Raw genomic sequence first — 25,462 nt, 5'->3', positions numbered from 1 at the left:
CAGCAAGAACCTGTAGTACAGATAAGGTGTGGCTCTTACTGCTGGAGACGCAAGCCAATGTCGTCTCTTGTGTCATGACCCGTTCTCCAGACCACAGCTTCTCCCTTGTTCTACTTCAGCGTTGTGTTACACCTTGCTCTTATCATCAGCTGAAATCAGAAAGCTTGCACCTGAGCCCAGGGGTGGGCTGCGCTGGCCCTTTAAAACCATTTGTTTTCTTCCAGACAAGTTCTTAATTGTTTTCTTTTTAACCTATTAAACCTCCAGCCGGATCCATGTAAATTCAACATTGTACCTCAGCTGTGAAACCTGGGGTGGGATGGCCCTGCAAGACCAGAGTTGGATGTTTTGCATTGTAAGTGAGGATTGTTGTTTAGCTTTTAAAGCTTGGGGAACACGAAGCCACTTTGTGGCTAGGAACCTGGTTTCAGCAGACTAGGTTTCAGGCCACTGCATGGCACACCAGGGGAGACGTGGGGTTTGATACAGCACCGTTGTCTCAAACTAGGTCCCCCAGTCTCCTGGAATGACGTTTCCAGCCTCTGTTCTTTGTGTTCCCGCAGCTTCACAGTCATGCACAGCAATGGCAGGTCTCCCTTGGTTATCCTTGTATAAACCCAGACACAAGCGGGGAATCGTGTACAGCGACCTGGAGACCTAGAATAACTAGGATTGCCACCCCATACGGTTAGCTGGGCTGCTTTAGTCCTGTGCTTTCCAGAGCAGCGGATTTGCAAGGGTTAAACTTCAGCATTAGTAAATGTGTTAGGAAATGTGAACTTTGCACAACAGCCAGAGGAAGATGAGTCATGTCCTGTTTGTTTTTCTCCAGAGGAAAGGCATCAATGTATAGCCCCTTTCAGTTACATAAAGCCAGACTTCTAGGAACACTAAGGTTCACTAGTCTGTGGTTGAGGGCTGGTAAGAGAGCAGAGTTGTATTTTACACTGAGGCACGATGTTCCCCACGCTGGTGCTGATGGTGCTGCTGTGCCTTGCTCCTGGGTCCTTGGCTTGTGACGCTGGCGCATCACCTTTTAAATCCACAGGGATAGTTTGCAGAGTCACCAAACCGGCTGCCTTGGTTTGTAAGTATGCTTGTGTTGCTCCAGTTACCAAACGTCTTTTGCATGTTATGTTTTGCTCTTTATGTTATTATTGTAATTTATTTTAATTGATAAAGCTGCCCAGACACCAAACAACAACATACACATGTATTTTTATTTTATTTTACAGTAAATCAGCAAACTACCCAAGTGATCCAGGCTGCATTCAGACATGCAAAATATCCCAGCATGAAAGGGGAGAAGTCCATACTGTTCATTGGGAAGGTTTTGTATGGCTTAAACAAGTAAGTCAGTGGAATTGATCATTATTCTTGAAAGATTATCAGTCCTTTTATGTTGTTTTGAAATTTCTCAGTTTCAGAGGATTCCACATAAGTATGTATGTTTGATCTCCCAATGCTGAATCGCTGTGTATGCAAACAGACCGCTCTTACTAAAAAAAAAAAACCCTAACTCAAGAGAAAAAGAGTTGAAACAGCAAAAAATAATCCTGAAACCATGGCAAGTGAAAGCATGCAATCATGTCTCTCGTGAAAGTGATCTGAATGCTGTATATTACAATATTAATGCAATGTATGCACAGTGAACTTACCAGTCAGATCTAATCGCAATGTTTGTTGTTTTTAAATTGTCCACAGTTTAGAAATCCACAACCTGTCGATAGGTAAGAGTGAGGTGGAGCTGAGGGAAAACGATGCCATTGGGATTGAAATTCACAACGTCAGCGCGACCTTCAAGGGGGCCTTGCACTACGGCTACGGGTCGTGGCTGTGAGTAACTATTTCATCCACATCTAATAGTTCATGCACGTTGTACACTTAGTGTGAAGTGTTACAGAACACCCTGCAGTTTACATGAAACGCATTGCATTACCTTTGCTGAGACCCGGTTGTCCGTATCGCAGTGTAATATTTTTAAACGTTTTAAAAATTGGAATCACACATCATTGCTAATTTTTCAACATTTACTTGGGAACGTTCGCTGGGAGAAGTGTTAAAATGTGACTTTTTTTACTGACGGTTATCAACCTTGTCCCTCTCCCCCTCTCACCTTCACCCTCCACCCTCTCCCATCTCCCCCTCTCCCCCTCTCCCTATGCGTTTCGTGTCAACTGTAACACTTTAATTTATGCAAAGGAGAGCGACTTGATATTTTGCAACTTCAGCCCATTATAATGAACACAGCCCGCACTGCTTAATAACACTCCTACAGACAGTACATTTAAAACCATGTGTTAATGTGACCAAAATAGTATTATTATCATTTATTTCTTAGCAGACGCCCTTATCCAGGGCGACTTACAGTTGTTACAAGATATCACATTATTTTTACATACAATTACATTATCTTTGACACATTATTTTTACATACAATTACCCATTTATACAGTTTGGTTTTTTTACTGGAGCAATCTAGGTAAAGTACCTTGCTCAAGGGTACAACAGCAGTGTCCCCCACCTGGGATTGAACCCACAACCCGCTGGTCAAGAGTCCAGAGCCCTAACCACTACTCCACACTGTTGCCCGCACTACAGTAAACACAATACTGTATAAGAATGATACTGTACATACAGATCTGAATAATACCCTTCTCGTATTGTAACGTGGTACTGAAATTCCCTCCACAGCATCAACCTGGGGCATTCCGTCGACTTTGAAATTGAATCTCATATCGATCTGCGGGTCAACACAAAGCTGTGTAAGTGTGTAGTGTGCCACTAGGGGGCGCTGCTGAAGAAAGAGCCGCAGAAGGCAGACAAGACAGGCAGGAATGAGTCGTTACAGGAGCTAGTGAGACTTTCTTTTTTTAAATGTAGAACGTGATAATGTTCAGTAGCTCAGTTTCCAACAAAGACAATTAAGTATTGTTTATGCTATCCACTGTATAAAACACACACACACACACACACACACACACACACACACACACACACACACACACACACACACACACACACACACACACACACACACACACACACACACACACAATGACCCCAGAAGAGCCTTAGAATACAGCCTAGTATGCCTGACCAGGGCTAGAATTGTGGGGCTGGTTTCACAAAGCAGTTCTAGGCAGCAGTCTGCTAAATCCAATCTCTTCTAAAAAATATATTAAAAGAAATGTAAATCATGCAGACTTGCAGAGTGGGTTTTAACAGGTGAAACCCTGGCGTTTCCTGACGTCACAGGTCTTACAACTTTTACATCCCAGTTTCTCAGTTTCAGTCTCGGTGTCCTGTGTAGCATTATTTCTATAGCTGAGGGTCCATTCCGGTACCAGGGATCAGGGACTGTTAATATTTCGACAAGCCTGCCATTGGCATGTGAGGAGGCAGTAGGGTTTTATTGCTGGGGATTTCTAGAGCATAATGAGGCTTCACAATGTCTTCAACAGACTGTGGGAAAGGGAGAGTCGCTGCGGACACTTCAGACTGCACCCTGACCTTCCACAAGCTGCTACTACATCTGCAGGGTGACAAGCAGTACGTATGGGTTCACTGTCTTATACACGTCAGGTATTTGCAACCAGCAAATTACATCGGGGGGGGGGGTACCCTAAATGAAGTAACACATTTCTGTTTGGTCCAGTGGTTAAAGAAAAGGGCTTGTAACCAGGAGGTCCCCGGTTCAAATCCCATCTCAGCCACTGACTCATTGTGTGACCCTGAGCATGTCACTTAACCTCCTTGTGCTCCGTCTTTCGGGTGAGACGTAGTTGTAAGTGACTCTGCAGCTGATGCATAGTTCACACACCCTAGTCTCTGTAAGTCGCCTTGGATAAAGGCGTCTGCTAAATAAACAAATATTATTAAATTGAAAAGGTCGCTCTCACATATATATATATATATAATGTGATAAGCATGGGAAGATCAGTGCCATCACAGCCATCAATGAACAGGTTAAGACCAGGTTTATCCCAGGAAGTTGCAAACTGCCTGTGCTTTTGATTTGTACATCAGGCCGGGATGGATGAAGAAGCGCTTCACAGACTTCATCTCCTTCACTGTGAAGCTTGTCATTAAAAGTCAGGTAAGAAACGAATGGGGACTGCATAACCCGAGACGTCAGTGCTGGACACTTTCATGCACCGTCAGACATGGCAGGGGTTTCAGAGTACCCCTCAGAACGAGTATTGCTGTACACAAAAGAAATTAAAAGGAAACTGCTGCGTTGCGTCACTCTTGTACAGTATATTGAAATAATACATGCAGACATTTTTTCAGGTAAAATATTAAGCAACAGTGGCCTTACAATATAGTGGCTGGTTTCACAGACTCTGCTTAGCACTAATCCTGCACTATCTAATGTTATCTAAGGTAAGATAGTCCAAGACTAGTGTTAATCGGAGTCTGTACAATTCGCTGTGAAAGTGTACAGACATACCATCTGCACATGCTAAGGTTATCAAACAGCTCCATCTGCTGTCATACATGTTGAACTGCCCTTATGGCCCTCATTCTCTCTCTCTCTCTCTCTCTCTCTCTCTCTCTCTCTCTCTCTCTCTCTCTCTCTCTCTCTCTCTCTACATATATATATATTATATATAATTGCAATAAAAAAGGAAATATTTGTTAATTTTAATAATTGCTTCCGTAATGTCTGCTTTCTTAAAGATCTGCAAAGAAATCAACACTGTAGCCAATATACTGGCGGACTTCATACAGGCGCGTGCAGGTAACAGTTAACGCTTCACTAATTCATTCCAAGTCACAGGGTGGAGCTGCCAGCTGGAAATGCTGCCCATGTGTCTGGACAGAATCAACAGGGGGTTTGCTTTGGGGTTTTTACAGAACTCTTCCTAAGTGACGGGGACATAGGAGTGGATATCTCATTGACAACATCACCGTCCATGAGAGCGAGCTACATAGAGTCCCACCATAAGGTAAGACCTGCTGCTGTTGCACAGTACACTGTCTATGTGTATACATACAGCAGAGAGAGAAGAAATACACTGAAAATTCACTGTTTTAATAATTAGCTACTAAATAGGGAGTTTTCAGCTGATCAGCTACTTCTCTCCTTCGTGAAATATTTCTAGTGATTGACGAGTATCCTGTTGGATACAGAGCTGTTTGTCTGTGTGTTTCCTTAGTAAATGAATACTTTAAACCCTCTGAATTTGCATGATATTTTGTTGTACTGTTTATTACTCTGTTTTATTTGTTCTTAAGCCTCATTTGTTACAGTAACTGCAGTGTGGATGTTTGGTGTGTTCAATAAGGATCCAGCCTACAGTTCACGTGGCTGTCTGTGAGCAAGCCTGAGCAAGGTGGATGGGTCACATGACCACAAGGGGTGCACTTGTAATTTCTTCCCCTCCTTAGACATTTTCAGCATCAAATCTTTAACAGCCAGCAATACATACTGACGAAGGAACAGAAGATTAAGTTTAATAAGACACAACAGGTTACTGTGATTAAAAGGCATTTGTTTGGGTTTAAGGGACTTGTTTTGTACAGAAAGGTCCCGTCTTCATTCCTCAACGAGTCCGTGTTCAGCCCTGCCTTGCTGTCGGAGTCGCGCATGTTGTATTTCTGGATCTCTGATCAGGTTCTGAATCCCATGGTGAAGGCTGCCCACGAGGATCGCCGCTTCATACGCCACATAGCAGGAGACGAGTTAAAGGTATATATTCACAAGCACACAATCCCATGTACAACAAAGTGCCAGGGAAGGATTGCGGTTTCATTGACCATGTTTATTAATTAATGTCTTACTCCTGCAATATTTATTAATACAGTATAATCACGATTCAAATGGCTTGTGATTGACAGACACTATTACACAGCATATTCAACAGGGTTCAGACAGAGTTCATTGCTTCCTACTAATACCGATTAACATTCACTTTCCAGACTAGAATTCTAGATGAATTCAAGTGGTTAACTAACTTTTAGATAATGGTTTAATAAGTCGATTCATCTCTCCACTGGGAGCCATGTTGACGTGGAGTCTGGAGTTTCTGCAGAGCAGCACTGGAGGTTAGGATTGCAGCTTGAGTTGTCCCATATTTATACAGAATCCATCACAAGACTGAACCTAACCCTTCACTCCCACCTCTTTGGGTCTTGGTGGCTTCAGGTTATACAAACAGGTTTTTTCTGTTCCCGCAATAGTTCAAAGATTTCTTTTGTTCTTTACAAGTCTCCTTATCAACAGTCACACTTTTTCTCTCTGTCACGCAAACAAACAAACAAAAAGCATAATGACATAAAGACTGCTTAATCTTTGACCCTTTCTGTTTTTTTAGGAACTGTTTCAAGTTGATCTGTCCGGGACCATGCCTGATATCTTACACCAGGTGACGTTTGGTTTCCGTTTGATAAATGCCAACGTGACAGCGTTCATTCACACACTATATATCAACTCTGAAAATATGAATAACCAGGCAGTCAGGGTGGACAGCTGACATGCTGACATGTAAAGCAAAGCCACACACGTGTTTGGTATTTAAAGGGCTCTATTTAAGGTTGCCGCTGCTTTTCCTTTTCTAGATCATTTCTTCTGAAAACCCGGTGGCTAAGGTGTGGAGCCTGGCAGCCCCGGAGCTATCGATGGTCCCACAGGGCACCATAGTGAAGAGCGCAGCCGCTGTGGAGCTGAGGATCAACTCCAGCAACGCAGAATCACCAGCACTTTATATTGAAACGGTGAGCTTCAGAGGCTGGCCTGCCCCAGGTTGATATCTATAGGGAACACAGCGATTCACAGAGTGCTGTTACCCTCATGGTGTGCTGTCTGTCTGTCTGTCTATCTGTCTATCTATATATCTGTATTTACCTTAGGAGACAAATCTGTCCATTTGTTTGTTTTTGTCTGTGCAGGATGTTGAAGTAGCTGTTCAAGCTTCTTATGCAAATAAGAAATTGTTCTTGGATGCCAACCCTGTATCGTGAGTATCTCTAGCTCTGCTGGCATCGGGTGTTTGAGTTGTGGGCTGTTGCACCCCTCAAGGTGGCATGTATAAAATGCTAAGAAATACAATGTAACCCCCAGTCCTTGGGAATCTCCACCCACACTCCTATCCTGGATCCCCTCTCCCCCACAACGTGCTAAAAGCAATTTCTAATAAAGCACTGCTTCGTTCTAATGTGGTTGTGTCTGTGTGCATTTCACAGGATATCTATAAGGAAGGTATCAGACTCCGCTGGGATGGATCTGGTTAGTATTCTATCAATACTTCCTGGACTGCACTGTGCATTTCATAGTTACACTATCCTTGCATTTTCTAAATTGCATATGCATTCTGCATTGTAGGACACAGACTCTGACATGGATTATTTTAAAGAAATGATCCACAGGATTGGCATACCAAAAGTGATCTCATGTAAGTCTACCTGTATGTCTGCCATACTATTATTTTTACCTTTGTGTTAATAATTGAACAATGCAGGAATGTTAATAAGGCTCCTATTGCATAGCAGTTTGAACCACTCCAGGCTTTGCTACAAGTCCTCTATGGTTTGTAAGCATTAGATAAGGTGTGCAAGACCTGGAATGGACCGGACTGCTATGCATTGGGACTCTATTACAGGTCTGTATTATACCTTGTTTCTCCGTTCTGTCAGATCTGGAACCTGGTTTAACATCGCTGATGGACCGTAACCGCCTCAATTTATTTGAAATTATTAATCCTGAGATTATAACACAAGAGGTAAATCATGCACGCTATTCTGTTTGTATAATTACATGATTAGCGCAAATACCTTTTAAAAAATCTCTTTTTTTTTATTTCTATTGCAGGGATATGTTGTCATTCAGCTGGACTTTGGGTTTCCTCATCATTTGCTTGTGGATTTCCTCAAAAAAAAACTTTAGCGAGAGCACTCCTGTTAACAGAATAGTGCTTTTCAGTTTGATGTTAAAGAATTCTGAAATGTCATTGTTTCTGTTATACATTTAGACCAGCGTTGTTAAGTGAATGTGCAGTGGGAGAAAACGGAAGTAACCAACATAAGGGGATCCTGTATAAAAGGTTTAGCATGGTATTTTTGTACTGTATTTTTGCTGTTTTTCCATGCTTTTCCCAAGGCTATACTGTGCATTGGCCTTGCGTTCAATAGCAGAGCGCTCTCTCGTGGTGACTGTAACATATGTTAGCAGTTACTGAAGGGTGCGTTAGGAGCGAGCAGCTTCACAATAGAAGGCAAGTGTACTAAAACAGTTGCTTTATTACTGTATTTTTGTAATAAAGTTACTGAAACTTGTTTTGGTTTGACGTCTTGATGCGTGAGTCAGAGTTGTCAAGTTATAAACAGTGCATGTTTCCTTTTCTAAACAGTCGTCACTTTAAAAAAAATACCATAATCAGTTTTAAAAAGCTAAAATGACAACAAAAATATTACTTATCACACGTGTGTTGGTCATACAAATCCATATCTGAAAAAATCCATTTGCAGCCACTGCACTGATAACGCAGGTCAGCTATTTTGAACCTCCAGCGAGGCAGCTCTGAGCTTGACTCGCTACTGTTACGTAGCGCACTCGGCGTGCAGGGCGTTGAATAGAAAACACCACGTAACGCTCTGGAGCGCTCTGCCTTGAACACACCCCTGGTGTGACGTGTTTATTAATAGGCTTCACCATACCTCGCTATTCTTTACAATGCTTACTGTACCTGTGCTTTACCGTGCTTTCACTGTGCTTCATTACACTTTGCTGTGCTTTTAAACATGGGAAACTTATAAGTGATATCAACTTACCCCTGCAGTGTGAATTAGTCTACATCACAAAACCACCACACTACTGAGGACAACTGACTCTCCTTGAGAGAGGACGGGACTGAAATGTGCAGTATGGGGTTTGTTTGTGCATCTATATAAAGTGATAAACTGCCATGGTCTTCGTCACAAAACATTTTTTGTAAACTGAACAATTGTAACTGCTCCAACTATGTAAATTAACATGACTGGCTAGTAACGGAAGGAGCGGTCCCCAAGTCATTGGGTCGCTATGTACTGCACTGTAACTGAGCTGCTCCAGGGGACAGGGGGAGGGTTGTTTAACAGGGCATGTTTTGTTTGACACATTGTCACTTTACACAACCTTTTCTGACCAGGAAGCGTCTCTTATTTTGTATCGTCCTTCATTATAGTTTAAAGCTACTATTCTTTAACAGAGTGACTAAAATTAGAGCATGGACACCGCTGGAACATTTGTATGTTACTGGCCTACATTTAGTGAAAGGGAAATGGGCACTTATAGTAAGAATTTGCTTTGTGCAGATACTGGTAGCAATGAAATCAGCTGCAGCGCCAGTTAAAATCTTTAAAGCATAACCGTCTGATTTAGAGTTCACATCTGCGATAAAGAAAATATCCAATATCCCAAATGTTAATCCAGGTATGGTCAAATGAGTTTAGATTAAGATTAAATCCACATCGTAGTTTTCTAGGAATCCCTGTGTATCCTAGTTATTTGAAATACTCTTGGAATTAAATGAAATGCATTTGTATAAACGTGGGGAAATCCTGGTGCAAATTCCTCATGCTCTTTTTTCGCATCTCACACCTTCACTAAACCATGGAGAGGCAGTTCTGCACTGCAACGGTATCACCATGAACGCATTTTTCTAGTTCAGCAACATTTTTTTAATGTATTTAGTGTTTTTTTAGCCACTCCCACAAAATCAAGAATTTAGTGCAGGTGTCTTTGACAAGTGTTTCAAGAAATAACACCGACATATACAGTCATGGCCAAATCTGTTCTCATCATACTTATCATCTTTGCACAGTTGGGCGAGTGTCATTTTTTATATACATTTTCTTTAAAATAATAATAATAATACTGTGACATACTGGTACCATTGGTAAAGTATAGCAACATGTTACATAGCATAATGAGAGCCCTAACCATAGGAAGTGCTTGAAACAAATCCAATGTGATATTGCTACCTTTTACAGAGGAAGTACTGACAGATCTACAGTGTTTTGTTATCAGTGTGCAGACGGTCGTAGGCAGGCACAGAGAGATATGGAGTTGGGTTATACCTAGACTACTGCGGAGGCTACCCTGGAGAGAGTACTTTACACGCAATACAGCCACAAGTGGTTATAAAGTCAAATGGAATGACCTTGTCATTCATTTTCCTTGGGAATCCAGATACTGGCATCCTGCAAAGGCTCCCATTCACAACACACACCACCTGCTTCCATTGAAGTCCCACTCATGAAGGACTCAAAATTCAATTCAGGGCTCTAAAAATGAAAGTCTGTAGCTCTTGTCACATGATCTCTAAAACTAGAGGAACCTTCAAGTGTACTTAGAGTCCACTATCCCCCTCATTAGTATTTCATGCATTTCTAAAGGTTATTCTGATGCTACTGAACAGCAGAAACATTTGTTTAGCTTCCAATCACTTAAAGATAACTCTTGATACAACCATGCAAAACTGTAGAAAGCAGGGAAGACATGGACTCAGGACTGTAAGGACCCTGCATCAAACACAGGCAATTTGTTTTCACTGTACATTTAAAAGAACAACTTGGTTTGGGTTCGACATGCCAGTTACCTTAACTAGTATATTCTTGTTGTTCAGACAATTTTCTGTTTCAGTCATCACATCCTGTTAGTAAAAAAAAAAAATAGAACGCTGAAAGTATCCCTGTGGCTTCAAAAGAGATGTCTAACTTCCAAGTCAACTTGTGTATTTAAGCACTGTAAAGCATGCATATAGATGCATGGCAAAGTATGGAAAACTACAGTAACTGCATAAGCATGGGGGCAATTTTTATACTGGGCATTCCGTAAATGATCAGAGATGTGCATCTTTTTTTTGCCTAACAACAGTTTGCATTTAATTAGCATTTAACATGCAAATCCAGCCACACCAACCACACACCGACATAGACGCTGCAAGGTTTCTGTCTCATGTTGGTTTTGTGCTAGACAGGAAATGTATATATATATATATATATATATATATATATATATATATATATATATATATATATATATATATGCTTAATAAACTTAAGCAATCAATTCATTTAAGAAATGTAAGGTTAATGTAAGTCTTTTATAATAGTTAATGACCTTTAACCCTCATTTCGGTTCACCATAGCACTTCTGCAAAGGGTAAGGTATGAATCAGAGGAAATTTAAAAAAAGGTGCTTTCCATCAATCCTCTGCCCCTTTAAAAAAAAAAGGCTGTCTATTCATTGCAAGGAACGATAAAAACCCTTCTACTCTGTCAGGTGATCATTAGCTATTTCAGTGAGCACTGCCTGGCTTCACCATGGTTCTGTATAACGATACCCTTGATTTGAACCAGACCTCCTGGCTTGGGGACTCCCTAGCCCCAAGCCTTGTCCTGGGAACCTGCTTCCTGGTGGGGGTCCCAGGGAACTCAGTGGTCATCTGGGCTATCCTTTCTCAGGTACGGAGACTCACCTTCACCATGAAGCTCATGCTAAACCTGGCTGTCACAGACATCCTGACTCTGGTCACCCTGCCACTGTGGATTTACGCCTTGGCAGACACCTGGCTCTATGGAATCGCCTGCTGCAAGTTTTTCTGCTACCTGATTTACTGCAGCATGTACGCCAGTGTCTTCTCTGTGATGATGATGAGTGTTCATCGCTACATGGTCGTGCTTTACCCACTGTGCAAACAGAAGCTCAGGGGCAGGAAGAGCGACAGGACCTTGCTGTCCTTAGTTTGGGTCCTTGCTGGCCTCTTTGCCATTCCTGTTCTTGGAATTCGAAAAGTGGAGGATAGGAATGGACGGCAGAAGTGCTTAGCCACTGGATACACGTCCCACAATCAGAAAGCAGCGGTTCTGATGCTGGAAACCTTAGTGGGTTTTGTGATCCCATGCATGACACTGGCTGTTTCATACTTTTTCATCAGCAAAAGAATGAAGCAAACCTCTTTCCAGGCAGGCAGGAGGCTGGGTAAGCTCATCACATCGATTGTGTTTTCTTTTTTCATCTTATGGTTCCCCTACCATGTGTTCAATATACTCACTATTTCCACCAGCTTATTGAAAGCAAACTCCCAGTTGGAGAACTCTGCACGTCTGGAATCGTTTTCTGAGACAGGTACGAATTTAGCAGGGGCTCTGAGTTTTATAAACAGCTGCATCAATCCTATTCTGTACGCCTTCGCCTCTCGCAGTCTCCGCAGAGGCATTAGGACTTCAACTCTAGTCAGACAATTAGAACAGGTGTGTCATTCCCACATGGACAAAGCCAGGGACACCCTCACCATGGATTCCACCAGAAATGTACCAAATAGACAGGGCTCCATGTGTACTCCCCAGCTTGATTATGATCAAAAAGGTTCACACAGACAAGTGAAGCCAATGTGTGTGGAGTTTAAACAAAAATATAAAAAGTAGTTCATCCTGACAGCACTTTAGGCTTTGGCTAGCACTTTCATTTCATACTGTATATTAGTATGAAGTATTTACCCCACATCATTGCATTTTAAGAAGAGTTCAACAGCAAGCAACCGAAGAACCTGGCAACTCAAATCAGCTTTTTTGTTTGCCCTGCCTACTTAAAGAAGGTTATTTCCAAAATGATCTGATTTGAATGTTTAAAAACACTGTTATATGTTTATGCTTTGTATATATGCTGATTAAACCAACATTTAAATAAACAAATAAATACATAAATAAATAAATAAATATGCATATATGCACTTTGCATTTAAGCTTAGTACCATTATCTAGTGAGTTCTTGAGGTTTATTTTTCATGTGCTTTATTTTGCTCTTATCTGCCCCTTATTTTACTGCATTTAATCCTGTACTTCAGAATACTGTAATCTGCCAAGTGTTTAACCTGTAGTACTTTGTATTTAATCATATCCTGATGTAACTATCACTATTTAATCATATCCTGATGTAACTATCACTATTATCTGCTGTATTATTGAATTGTGGTTTGTCACACTTGTACTTTGCTTGAACAAAAGTTATTGTATTTCTTGCTCTTATTGTATTTCTTGTATTGTAACACTTGAAATGTATTTGCTTACGATTGTAAGTCGCCCTGGATAAGGGCGTCTGCTAAGAAATAAATAAATAAATAAGAAGAAGAAGAAGAAGAAGAAGAACCTCGCTGTTTTTAAAACATTGTATTATAACTAAATCAAATTAGGAATAAAGAATTGCATAAAAACCTCACTTACCTCACTCGTTACAATTAAATTGAAGCTGTACGGCACGAGTCATGTTTTTCTCTCCCAATATATATATATATATATATATATATATATATATATATATATATATATATATATATATATATATATATATATTCAAAATCAGGCCGTTTAATCGATGTAATTAGTTATTCTACTAATAGCTAATGTTAAACAGCAGAGACTCTTCAAATCAGTCAGCATTGCTTAAAATTACCGGTCCTTTGTTTTGAAAACCAAATTCGAGTTCTGCAATAAACATTAGGAAGTGTTTGTTTATTTTTGATGCAAATAATAATAATAATAATAATAATAATAATAATAATAATAATAATAATAATAATAATAATAATAATAATAATAATAAAACTTTAAGGAAATAAATACAAATTTCATTATATACCGGTGGGTATATTTCATACACAACTACTTGGCTCAACATTGGACAAAGGTTAACCTATAATATATATATATATATATATATATATATATATATATATATATATATATATATATATATATATATATATATAGTGTATTCTTAACATACACATTTGTGGTAAGTGTGGGCGCTGGGTTTTTTTTGTTTTTTTTTTAAGTCTGTATGTCTACTGCCTTCACCTAATGCAGTTCCACAGAAGAATGACGCGTCCGTTTCTCGAATTTAATTCAAGTATAACTAGGTCAGCACTTTTTAAATAATGTATTTATTTTAGTTTTTTTTCCAGTAAATTATGTATATTTCTTGTTCACAATCTGTACCACTAGGTGGCAGCACATCCCAGGGAGTGACAGTACACAGGAGTTTCCAGACGTTTGTAGACTGTGATAAGAAATCTGCCCTCAGTGTGGATATCAGCATGCTAGAGTACGTTTTCGTGTGACGCATCAATCCTGTGTAAATGTCCTCTCCGATTGTGTGCTGCCAGGTGGGAGAGATCTACGGAGGGCAGAGGGTTACTTTCATATTTCATGCCAGCCCTACACTCTGAAAATGTTCATAAAGCATTAGCATGCCAAGAAATGCACAAGAAAGACTGCAATTAATGTGCATATAAATGCGCAAATGCTAGTCCACCACACAAGTGCTAGAACATTCTTTACCTAGCTGCAGACAATTTGTGTGTGTGTGTGTGATTTTTTATTAATTATATCTGTAGGGTAGGTTCTGGTTTTTGAAGTGGGTCACCTAACTGTGCATTAGGATTCCACTAACCTGTTTTCACATGTTCCTGTTTTCAAAAAGTCCTATTACTCCCTGCTATGCAGTGAATTCAGGAGTTAACCAGAGTTTAGCAAAGAATAGTCCAGGCTGACAGAAGTTACCTTTTCAAATTCCGCACAGGACAACATGACAACAAATGGACATTGAGTGAGGTAGGAAGCACTGTTCCTTTTACCCAGAGAATGGTAAACGAGAGTTTCATTTAAGAGAATAATACATAGTTTACTAGGTGAGATTGTATCAGATTTACCTCTGGGGTCAATCAATAATCAATTAGATGCTTCCCTCGGGCAACAGTGTATCAGCTCCGATAACAGCAATCTTGAACTTGTCACAGTGCCCTTTTCACAGGATTTATACTTCCTTTGGGGGTGCCTTTAAATTGCCAGTGTATATAATGTTCCTGGTCCAATATTACGCTGGTTCTGATAAGGCACTGCAGTGGATTACCAGTTTGCATTGTGCATACCATGTCTAGAAATAAGAATATGTCCCCATTGTGATACCAATGTTGCTGTTTTTACCGCTGCATCTCCCCTTGTGTTACCATTGCATTAAGCAAAGCGGTGGTTCAGGCAGGCACCTCACATTAAATAATGTAACCTCAAACACATTTCCAATAGCAGATCAAATCATTAGCCAACTAGCTAGTATCTTATCTGTCCTTCAATCAGCAAGGAAGGGATTTATATCACCTCCATTACGTCCTCGCTGTGTGCCAGAGTTCGCATCCTCCTCCCCAGCCGCCAATTATCTTTTTGTCTTTGTCTAACGGGGGAGGTCACCTATCCACTTCCACCTCTTCACGTATCTGCAAGCTCATTTATGGGCAGGGGTACCTTGAAAGGTATATATATATATATATAGCAGGGTTTCAAAGCACATGGGAAAAGTATCTGTAGAGCATAGTGAATTAGGATGTGAATTAGGTATGCAGTCCCCCCTGGTCTCTTCATAGCCCCTGTAACTGATGTATAGCACGCATTCCTTAATGTGCACAACACTTCAAGAGGCAGGACACTTTACAGATTGATGACACATTTTATTATTGTTGTTGTCTGCTTCTGGACAGACGACTCTGTGAAGGAAGGACGGAAGGCGCTGCAAAGAGTTAACAGTGCTAGTAAAGGGTGAGCACGGTCAGGGTTGCCATGGCTTACAGAAACAACTGTGAGCAGCCCCCAAACGGGTGGGATGGTCCGGTCACCGGGTACCACACTGCCACCAGCAAGAGTAGATCGATAGGCAAAGGAAAATAAAGTGGCTTAGTGGAGCTGAAGCATTGTCATCCCAGCCAGTGGGTGGATTGATGTGCAGCTCAGATGTGACCTGCATGCCGCTCAAACTGGTCTGCTGTGACCCCAGCAAAGGGATTCCTGTGGAACTCGGAATCTCGGTCTAGCAAAGGGATTCCTGTGGAACTCGGAATCTCGGTCTAGCAAAGGGATTTCTGTGGAACTCGGAATCTCGGTCTAGCAAAGGGATTTCTGTGGAACTCGGAATCTCGGTCTAGCAAAGGGATTTCTGTGGAACTCGGAATCTCGGTCTAGCAAAGGGATTTCTGTGGAACTTGGAATCTTGGCCTAGCAGGGGTCTCAAATGGGCTACTAAGTCGATGGAGCTGTGACAGGGTTTGACATGGGTTACAAGAGGTAAAAGTGCTACAAAATGAACTAAATTCTGGCATCGTTCCTTCAAAAAGCAATGCCTTCAATTACGAAGTGACCCCAATAAGGAATCTGTAACCCCCCCCCCCCCCCCCCCCCACTTCACTGTTGGTCCGGATGGTGTTTCATTATTATTTAAAAAAAAAAATCATCATCAGAGCTAAGAGATACTGTGGAAATGATTCATTGACTGAATTAGAACCTTTTAATTAGCACACAGAGTTCTTTAATTAAAACGGTCCCCTGACAATGCAGATCACTGACATCTAGAATAATTGTCTGTCACAGTACAAACTCTTCTTTGCTCCCCCTCCCTCCGCTCCAGGATTTCAGGTAGTCTCCATGCGCCTCTCCTCCGTGCCATTTAAAATCACCTATGAAAAATAATTATTTTCTTTTTTTCTTTTTTTTCTATCTCATTACATGATAGTTTTTTAAAAACCCTCCTTATCCTCCAAGAAGAAAACAGCACTTCTATATACACGTGTTTGAAATTTAAACACCTTTTGATTAATTTTCTCATAATAATAACATCAACAACAATAATAATAATCATAATAATAATAATATAATAATTATAATAATAATCAATATCATCTAAAAACTACTTTTTTTCCTCATTGAAATTGACCAGGAAAATATATATATATATATATATATATATATATATATATATATATATATATATATATATATAGTATAGTTCATTAATTTCCCCTTTTGCTAGTAATATCTCTTTTAAAAAACAAACCAAAAAAATATTTACAATCATTCATTTACAACCAATGGCCTTTCATAGTCCGATAATAAGTCCTTTTAAATCGAAAAAGCACAATAAAAAGTCTGATAAAGTCCACCCTCACATGGCCGCCAGCTGCGCCAGCACCATTTGGAAGTGCTGCGTGGTGTTGACCAGGTCGTGCACCCTGTCCATCATGTCCTGGGCCGCGGCGGGCGAGGGGTACTGCAGGGCGGCACTCTTGGTGCTCACCACGATCTCCTTCAGCATGTCGCAGAGCAGGTTGCTGTGCTGCGTCACCTTGCTGTGGATCTCCTGCGCCTTGGCCTGCCGGGACAGTGTGTCCCCGATGAAGACCAGCTTGTGCGCGCTCAGGATCACGAACTTGCTGTGGGCCACGAAGATCTTGGGCGGCTGGTTGCTGGTGATGGAGGTGTAGAAGGCGTCAATGGCGTTGGTCAGCATGGTGATGTTGGCCTCACACTGCTCCATGTAGAACAGCAGCAGCTGCCGGTCTCCGGGGCTCAGCTTGCTCCTCACCTGGGCGTAGTGTGTCGGGGGCGTCCAGTTGGAGACGTCGTTGTCGATGGGCCGGCTCACCTCCTGCGCCAGACGCTCAAACTGCTTTAGCTGCGGGGCGGGAGAGGGAGAGGGGACGGGTCAGTACAGAACACAGTGCAAGAGGCAGATCCAATACGTGCTTTATGGGGGTGCCTGCTTTCTATTCGTAATACCTTTGGGGTTCTTGCCTTTGCTTTCCACTTTGAAATGAGCACTTCCAAATTAATCAATCCAGGGATGGAAATAAGATACATGTTGCATAGCAGTTGGATCCGTGCCTGGTTTTACTAGGAGTTTTAATAAGACACGCCCGAGCTTGTTGCCTGTACACTGTGGCTAATCAAGCCAGTTTTAAATCCTGGAAAGGGTGCAACTGCTATGCAACAGGAGTCTTATTTCCATCCCTGTAATCAATAAATCATTAAGTCATAGTTCTTCTGTATTGCAGCTTTGCAGTCATAGGAATGTGCAACAACACATATTGTGATAAGCATCTGCTCCCCTTTAATGTGTTTATGTTAGTGTGTTACACGTATATCAACACTGTGTCCTTATGCCAGCTGCTAATTTGGAGCTCAGCCAACGCTTGGCATTTTGAAGGGTTCTTCCTGCACAGATGTGAACATGAGGGCTGAGCCTGCGAGACACAGGGAGAGCCTCAGGGCAACCCCTTCTCAATGCAGCACTGAACACACAGCCACAGCATGCTCTGTGACTCCTCATCATCATCATCATCATGGCACACCCCAGGCTACTCCTGCTGCACACAGCCAGGTAAGACCAGTTCAGGATCTCAATGCAACGCTAAACACACAGCCACAGCATGCTCTGTGACTCCTCATCATCATCATCATCATGGCACACCCCAGGCTACTCCTGCTGCACACAGCCAGGTAAGACCAGTTCAGGATCTCAATGCAACGCTAAACACACAGCCACAGCATGCTCTGTGACTCCTCATCATCATCATCATCATGGCACACCCCAGGCTACTCCTCCTGCACACAGCCAGGTAAGACCAGTTCCTACCTGCTGCTGCTCCAGCACTGATTTGCTCTGCCGCATAATGTTTCCTTTTTCTAGCAGCTTCTTCTGAGTCTTTTCAAACTCCTCCTTACCCTATGGAGAAAATAATATAACAGATTTTTGTTTGTATTTCTTTATCTGCAAACAAGAAACTACAAATATAGAGCAGAGAGTAAGGCTCACCTAGTAACTTATGAGAGCCTAACCCTATCCCTATCCCTATCCCTATCCCAACCCCAACCCCAACCCCAACCTCAACCCCCACCTCAATCCCCAACCCCCAACCCCCAACCCCCAACCCCCAACCCCCAACCCCCAACCCTATCCCCAACCCCTGTGTTTTTAAATATGATTTACCAATCCTCTATGGGCTTTACAATACATACCTACTAAACATGCTTTCACTATGCTCTGTTATACTTTACCATGCTTTTACTATGGTAAGCTTTTATAAAGGCTGTCTTGGTAGATTTACCAGTTATACGTCAATTATGGCAACTTTCTTATTAGTTCCATATATACTTATAGTGACTATAAGGTAATTACATGGTCCGTATGTGTAAGATGCATATTGAATATTGAAACATACACAGATACAAAAATGACAAAAATCAGTTTTATCAGCCTACATACATAATTAACATACGTACCATGTCTTCGGTTTTATCAAAATTGTATCTACTTTATTTACCCTTAAACATAGCAGTTTTTTACAAAACCCAGAAGAGAAAACTACAATAAAATAGAATCAGTCAACTTTTAAATTAGGCCAGGAAACCGTGGAGCTCATTCATCTCTTTATATCTTTCCAATCCATATACCCTTAGCCTGGACACCGCAGTATTGGCGTCTCACTTCAAATCACATTCACAGCACACATTACTGGCTATATTAAAAGTACCATGAGGATTGATTAATGTTAGTTTCTTATATTTTATATTCAGACCAGCATTTTTTAAGGACAATTACAAAAAAAAAAAAAATCATGTTACGCCCTGGGCTGTTGGTATGCTTTGTTTCTGTAGCAGTTACATATGCTACCAGTAGGTGGTGCTGTGCACCATCTGAAAGAAACCATCAATAGTAACGTGAAACTTCTGCTGTCCTCATTCTAATCCCTTTAACAGCTAGGGGTGTCGTATCATGATACGATACACCTCTCCATGTGCAGTTCATGATACGATATGTATCACCATACATGTGGTCCTGACAGGCTACTGGAATGCTAAAAGACACAAATGAAATGAAAGGGAGAGTATGTTTTCATACCAGCTATAAAATGTACTTATTCTTCATTCGAGATACACTTGGTGAACCACAATCTCTGTGCTTTCGGTCTTGTATCAAGCTACAAAGGATTCACACCTCTAATACGATGCAATAATAATGTAAAGAGAGTATCACAATTCACTGATACACGATGAATCATTACACCCTTACTAACACCAAGGTCTAAAAGGCATGTGTGTGTGTGAGTGTGTGTGTGTGTGTGTGCCCGTGTGTAACAGGGGCGAGGTCAAGGCTTTGTAAAATGAAGATCAGGTCAAATAAATAAATAAATAACCAACCTGTAAATGAACATAGTCGTAATCCTCCATCCAGCCCTCTTCTGTGTTTTCGTACTGGCTGTCCGGGGACTCCTCTGCCATGAACTTTGGTGGTGACGGCAGAGGCCTCGACTGGATGTTAGCTTTCTCGGGGAGGCCTGTCTGGTAGGCTGAGATGTTGTTGTTGGTTACCTGGCCCACGTTCTCCAACCCTGCCTGAGACACAGAGAGTCGAGAGTCTCCAAGCTGGGGTGTCTGTGGGGTCTGCTGCTGCTGCTTTGTCCTTTTAAAAAGCAGAGAGGCATTCCCGTGGAGGAAAGAGGCCAGCTGCTTGGTGTCGTCGGGGACGCCCCTGGAGCACATGACAAAGCGGTCCAGCTCGTCGCCCGAGCTGGGCTTGCCTCCTGCCAGCTCGCTGAGGGCCCAGTTGCAGTTGTCCAGTGCCTGGCTGTGCTTTAGCAGCCCCTGGTAGCCCTCTTCCATCTTCTGCACCTGCTTTCCCAGCTTGGCTTGCAGCGTGCGGTCAGTGGCTTGACCGGCGTTGCCGACGGCCCCGCGGGCGAATTCCAGCAGGTCCTTCACCGAGTTCTTCACCCGCTCCACGGCTGACTTGATGCTCTGGAGGTGGGTCTCCATCTGCTCCTGGCTCCTCCAGCTGCTGCTAATGAAGGACATGAGGTAGGAGACGGAGCTCTCCACGTTGTGCTGGAGTTTGACCAGCACCTCCATGGCGACGTCCAAGTCCAAGTTCAGCTCCTTGGCCACGGAGGACTCCTTGACGGGGATGACATCCAGGGAGGAGGTGGAGAGGTTGCTCCTGGTGCTGCCGGTGCTGGAGGCAGACAGCCTCTTGAAGCTGATGGTCCTCTCCTCTGCAGAGGCGGGGTCTCGCACCACCTGCGGAGGCACGTCATAGATGTAGTCGCCCGATTCCTCGTTTGACATGAGCTTGCTACCCATCGAGGAGCCCTGGTGCTCCCTGGGGAAGTCGTACACGTCCTGGCTGCCGCTGGTCCTCCTCAGGCTGGCCGGGATGTCATAGATCTCCTGGGCGAGGCTCTTGTCCTGCAGCTTCCCCGACAGGGGGGGCACGTCGTACACGTCCTCCGGGATGTGCTGCTCCAGCCCGGGGGGGCACTGCGGGAGGACCTGGGAGAGATAGTGCTTGATCTCGGGGCTCTTCATTTTCATGAAAGCTGGGGGCACATCGTAAGTCTCTTCTCTGACAGGTCCGTCCGGAACGTCTTTGCTGACCGACGGGGGGAAGTCATAAACCTGCAGAAGAAGACAGACAGGGATCAGAAAATGCTTGAACTTTTTTTTTTCTCCCCATAATGAAAAGCGGACTCTGAAGTGGGGTGCTATCCAGTGGCTCACCGTTTGAGACTGCATCTGGCTGTGCAGGTTTTTCTCCACGCTGGGCGGCACGTCGTAGATCTCCTGGACCGTTTCCCGGCTGTTGGGACCCTTGATGGCCATCGGAGGCGTGTCATACACCTGTAAGAAGACACACGAAAGTGAAAGGTTAGCTGTGCAGCCCGCTACAGAATCCCATCTACTGTATCTGTCTGTTAACACTCCAGGGAAACCAATCAACAGCTTCTGCTGTACAAACTCAAACTCCCGAAGAATAGTGTGTGTTAATAGAAACGTGTGCGCCGGAGAGCTCATTATACAGCCTGAGAGAACATTTTCTTCTTCATGTGCCATATTAAAAAAATAAGGCCGTTTTTAAATTAGTTTCAGCAGATGAGAAAATTGAACAGATTACGCATTATTTGCAAGGGAAGTGTTATGTTGTTGTTAAGTCTGTCTCACTTGTCTTTCTGTGGGCTTGTACAGCAGTGTGCAAATGTATTACAACACCCCATTGCTTCTGGTGTTTTGATTTGTTGTGCATATGAAATCAAACCACTGGAACTGAAAATCTGGGAACATTGTCAAAATGGGCAAATTAGTGATTGTCCAATTTAATTGATGACTTTAACAGGCCACACGTGCAACTAATTTAAAATACAGTTCGAGAAAAGGAACACAGAGGGTAAAAAGAGACCTTTTAGAAGTTGTTTAAGATGCCTAATTAAAGCAGAAAGGAGTCTAACATTTTCACACATGAGTGCCTGTTGTTTCTATGCACTGCTTGCTGATTCGCACACGCAGAGGTTTTCATGCAGGTAGGTATGTAAAGGATTTAAATGACACATCTTGAGGTGTCTGATAAATGTGCACACTGCTGTATTACAAGGGAATACATGCATTATCTTTGTAAAAAGGGACCAAACAGCAGCTCATGTAGGAAACAATGGGAAGAGGTGTAGCATCATGCCTACACAGAAGCAACCATGTAAAACAGTCCTGCTGAATACAACACGCTGAACTGCATGTGCGTTTTACTTTTTTCCGTTATGTTATTTCATTCAACATGCTGAACAGCAGTACAGGCATCATCCATCTATCTGCCCTGCTATGTATTTCTGTGCTTGTCAAACAGAATGGCTTTGCTTCTTTCACCCCACTGAAGAATTATTCTTGAGCTGCGTAAACAATCAAAGGATTCAGTCGGCCCGTTGAAGGAGGGCATTGTGATGACATAAGCATTTATCTGACGTACACTGAAGATATTCGTACCCGTTCACAGAATAAAATGCTCCTTGTCCCTTCTCCAGGACTGTCTGCATTTGCAGTGCTGTCATATTTAGCAGGCGTGTTCACAATGAAACCTGAGCGCTGCTGGGAAAGGGGATTTGGAACACCACTTCAGATCCAATAGAAACAGATGGTTCAGTATTGTTCAATATTGCTCTAAACTGCATTCAAATTTAGTACTGGTGCATTTACCAAGCTTATCATTTTTCTACGTGCTTGACCATGATTTTTACCACGCTTTACAAAGCTTCCACTATGCTTTACTGCACTTTCCTATACCCCTACGATGTTGTACTGTATAGTGCAGTAAACCTTCACAAAGGGGAGCTCAATATCAAAGTTTTTTCTCCAAAGCACAATTTGCTCTGTTTTGTTCTGGGTGGAATAACACAAAAAAAGAATACATAACAAAACTCGCTGGCCTAAGAATGAGATCGGGGATTTTCTTGAAGAGCCTGGAGAGCTCATTGCAAGGAAGCAGCATGCAGGCATGCATACTAATTCTATTTGTTGCTTGCCCTTTGAAACCTTCCCTGTGTAAGGCAAGTGCAGCTGAATCAGGGTGGAAGCTCTAACTCTTTATGAACACAGTTAAATGTGACCCTTTAGTTGTTGTCTAATGAGCACATTAGCAATTCTAATTGAACTCGGGCGTTAAGACATCATCTGCTCTGAAGGCCTTCCAGGGGCAAGAGGACACTTTGAATACCAAGCTAAATATTTACCTTAAAGCCCAGGCAAAATAACATGCAGCTTTGGAACGCTCCCAGGAGCTGGGTTTCTCAGCCAGTCCGGCTCCACGTGCTTGTTGTTTTGCTTCACAGTGTGACTCCACCAATCTGACTGGCCTGCTCCGTACGGCAGAGAACGTGAGGCCTTGTTCTTCTACGCTGCAGTGGCGGTTTCAGTGTGTTTTTGTGGTGGTCGTGGGCACTGATATTTCTAAAGCATTTGGAAATGTGATTCCTCCAGTTAATAACTTTATTCCAGTAATGCCTTTTAAATGTGTATCTATTAGGATGGGACTGGTTAGGCTTTACAATGACGAATATAATGTATTTATTTGTACAATTAGGGTTGAACCTGATTTCACACAAACATTATTTCATCAGAAAAAGGAAAAAAGTAAGGGGGGGGGGGATACATTTGCCAAAATAATATTCTGAACCTGATATCCCAGAACATATCCCTGTATCAAATATGAACTGTTATCAAGGTATGCGGATATCGCTTCTATTTGTAGTAATGGTAGAATGTTCTCTTTATCAGCGCACACACTGTCTTCCCGAAGAAAAGTCTGTCTTCCCGAAGAAAGGTTTTTATTTAAATCAAACCACCTGATGTGTTCTCCACGCAGTCTCAAGGTTGAAATGAATTCTTTCGCATTTCAACGCAAGGTGAGAAAGAAAGAAGTTATTGTGACTGAAGTCGTCCTTCTCTGTGCACTTCACAGAACGCCTGGAGGATTCCAGCACAGCCCTGCTTTAGAAGGACTTTAAATAGAGACTTTTTTTTACTACTTAACTACTTGAGGCACAGCCGACAGCAGTCTGTGAATGAATAGCCTCTGTGTAGGACACTGTCATGAAGATGTCAGCTCTCTGTGCCGTTAAGTTCCTACTGACAAGAAAGGCAAGGACCCTCGTTGTTTCCACTTGTGCTAAGATTCTCAGCACATTACAAGGGGTGGCAGTATCACAGTAATTAAATTAACTAATCAAAGGTAAGGCAACTGGTTTAAAACCCTTGCTTCTACTGTATAGGAAGGTTTATTGGTAACAGCCTAAATGAATTCACAGCAGTCTCTTTGCTAACAGTGGACCCCTTTCTTTTTTGTTATACAGTAATGCTCTGTCCAGCTCATTTATTTTACAGGAGTTACCAGTAAGTGTGGAGCTTGCTCTTCATGAAGGTCAAAAGGCCCTCCTCAAATTCAGAGGCCCGCCTCCTCGTGCAAGAAAGTACAAGTCTCAGTGGAGGGAGCGCAGCGAATCAATTTGCACAGGCACATCAGCCACCTGCAGGCTTTATTGCTTTCACTTTCAGGGTGGGGTGTGCTGTACTAAACCATTGTGTTACTGCTGATATGAAGGAGCTTTACAACAGACAGTTCACCACCAGAAACGTATCTAAATTTAAAAAGCTACACAAGCTAAAACGCAAGAGCACTTTCCCGTTTATACGCAGCCCTGCCGGGGTTTCACTACACAGAAAACAGCTCCTCTAAAAATAGAAATAGGAAAACATGGAGTCCCTCAGCTATTGAAAACGGACACAGAGCTGCTTTAAAACACTTAAACATCAAATATTCATGGAGTGCAGTGCTTTCAACAAATATTCATGGAGTGCAGTGCTTTCAACAAAATACATATGGTTTTGGCCTGCGCGTGTTCCAATGCGACACGAAACAACTCTCCTTGAGATGGACCGCTTGAGATTTACTTCCATATGAAATGATAAAGTTGGACACTTTTAACGTGAAGTTTATGTAGCGTTTTCAGGTCAGCACACAGTTCCTATTGACTCTCAAATGCAGGGTACACACATCCTGGAGCAGGGGCTCAGACGCAGGGCTTACCTCCTGGCTGTACTGGCTCACAGGAGCCCCCCTGTTTGGCGGGACATCGTAAATCTCCTGCCGAGGAATGTCATATTCGTCTTGCTCCGTCTTGCCGGAGTCGTACATGTAGACCTGCCCCACTCTTGTCGGGACCACCACCTGCAAAAGAGAGCGACACATTCCAGTCAGCAAAATCTAAACCTAAACCTTCCAGTGAGCCAAACAACACCTTCCCTGCTTCACGGGAATCGGGCACGGTTTGTAAGGGCCTCT

At 42.4% G+C, this 25,462-nt stretch overlaps 3 protein-coding genes across 6 annotated transcripts in view; 2 read left to right on the top strand and 1 right to left on the bottom strand.

Moving 5' to 3' along the window:
- The first annotated feature begins 876 nt into the window (after window positions 1-876).
- On the top strand, window positions 877-10,577 carry LOC117963680 (cholesteryl ester transfer protein-like). Of its 2 annotated transcripts, XM_058993875.1 has the most exons (16): window positions 877-1,087; window positions 1,236-1,350; window positions 1,705-1,836; window positions 2,695-2,765; window positions 3,465-3,552; window positions 4,030-4,099; window positions 4,684-4,744; window positions 4,861-4,952; window positions 5,513-5,695; window positions 6,321-6,371; window positions 6,565-6,720; window positions 6,895-6,962; window positions 7,189-7,231; window positions 7,328-7,397; window positions 7,639-7,724; window positions 7,814-10,574. In XM_058993875.1, exons 1-16 carry the CDS (start codon window positions 958-960, stop codon window positions 7,886-7,888), a joined length of 1,491 nt encoding a protein of 496 aa, XP_058849858.1. In that variant the 5' UTR covers window positions 877-957; the 3' UTR covers window positions 7,889-10,574. The 2 variants fall into 2 exon arrangements, with proteins under 2 accessions (XP_058849858.1, XP_058849859.1); XM_058993876.1 differs by lacking the exon at window positions 6,321-6,371 and having other exon boundaries at window positions 7,814-10,577.
- A 718-nt stretch (window positions 10,578-11,295) lies between these two features.
- Window positions 11,296-12,936, top strand: LOC117425105 (leukotriene B4 receptor 1-like). The gene has a single exon (XM_034041783.3). It carries the CDS (start codon window positions 11,308-11,310, stop codon window positions 12,409-12,411), a length of 1,104 nt encoding a protein of 367 aa, XP_033897674.3. The 5' UTR covers window positions 11,296-11,307; the 3' UTR covers window positions 12,412-12,936.
- Window positions 12,937-16,789: 3,853 nt separating this feature from the next.
- Window positions 16,790-25,462, bottom strand: part of LOC117425067 (breast cancer anti-estrogen resistance protein 1-like) — a 63,097-nt gene continuing 54,424 nt past the window's right edge. For all 3 annotated transcript variants that reach the window (XM_058993872.1, XM_058993874.1, XM_058993873.1), the window contains 5 exons: window positions 25,208-25,348; window positions 21,361-21,480; window positions 20,005-21,258; window positions 18,440-18,529; window positions 16,790-17,479 (listed from right to left, as the gene is read on the bottom strand). In XM_058993872.1, coding sequence (XP_058849855.1) covers window positions 16,970-17,479; window positions 18,440-18,529; window positions 20,005-21,258; window positions 21,361-21,480; window positions 25,208-25,348 — 2,115 coding nt within the window. In that variant the 3' untranslated portion in view covers window positions 16,790-16,969. The remainder of the gene's footprint in view (window positions 17,480-18,439; window positions 18,530-20,004; window positions 21,259-21,360; window positions 21,481-25,207; window positions 25,349-25,462) is intronic.

The sequence above is a fragment of the Acipenser ruthenus genome, chromosome 20 (assembly GCF_902713425.1).
Source record: "Acipenser ruthenus chromosome 20, fAciRut3.2 maternal haplotype, whole genome shotgun sequence".
NCBI classification, from domain to species: Eukaryota; Metazoa; Chordata; class Actinopteri; order Acipenseriformes; family Acipenseridae; genus Acipenser; species Acipenser ruthenus.
The sequence above is the reverse complement of the archived record's forward strand: the minus strand, read 5'-3'. Positions and strand labels throughout refer to the sequence as shown.

What these genes read in the sequence shown, in the direction of transcription:
- LOC117425105 (XM_034041783.3), top strand. Translation starts at nt 11,308, where the DNA reads ATGGTTCTGTATAACGATACCCTTGATTTGAACCAGACCTCCTGGCTT.
- LOC117963680 (XM_058993875.1), top strand. Translation starts at nt 958, where the DNA reads ATGTTCCCCACGCTGGTGCTGATGGTGCTGCTGTGCCTTGCTCCTGGG. An exon ending in GTTTTGTATGGCTTAAACAA is followed by an intron (nt 1,351 to 1,704) that starts GTAAGTCAGTGG and finishes AATTGTCCACAG; the next exon opens with TTTAGAAATCCACAACCTGT. An exon ending in TACGGCTACGGGTCGTGGCT is followed by an intron (nt 1,837 to 2,694) that starts GTGAGTAACTAT and finishes TTCCCTCCACAG; the next exon opens with CATCAACCTGGGGCATTCCG.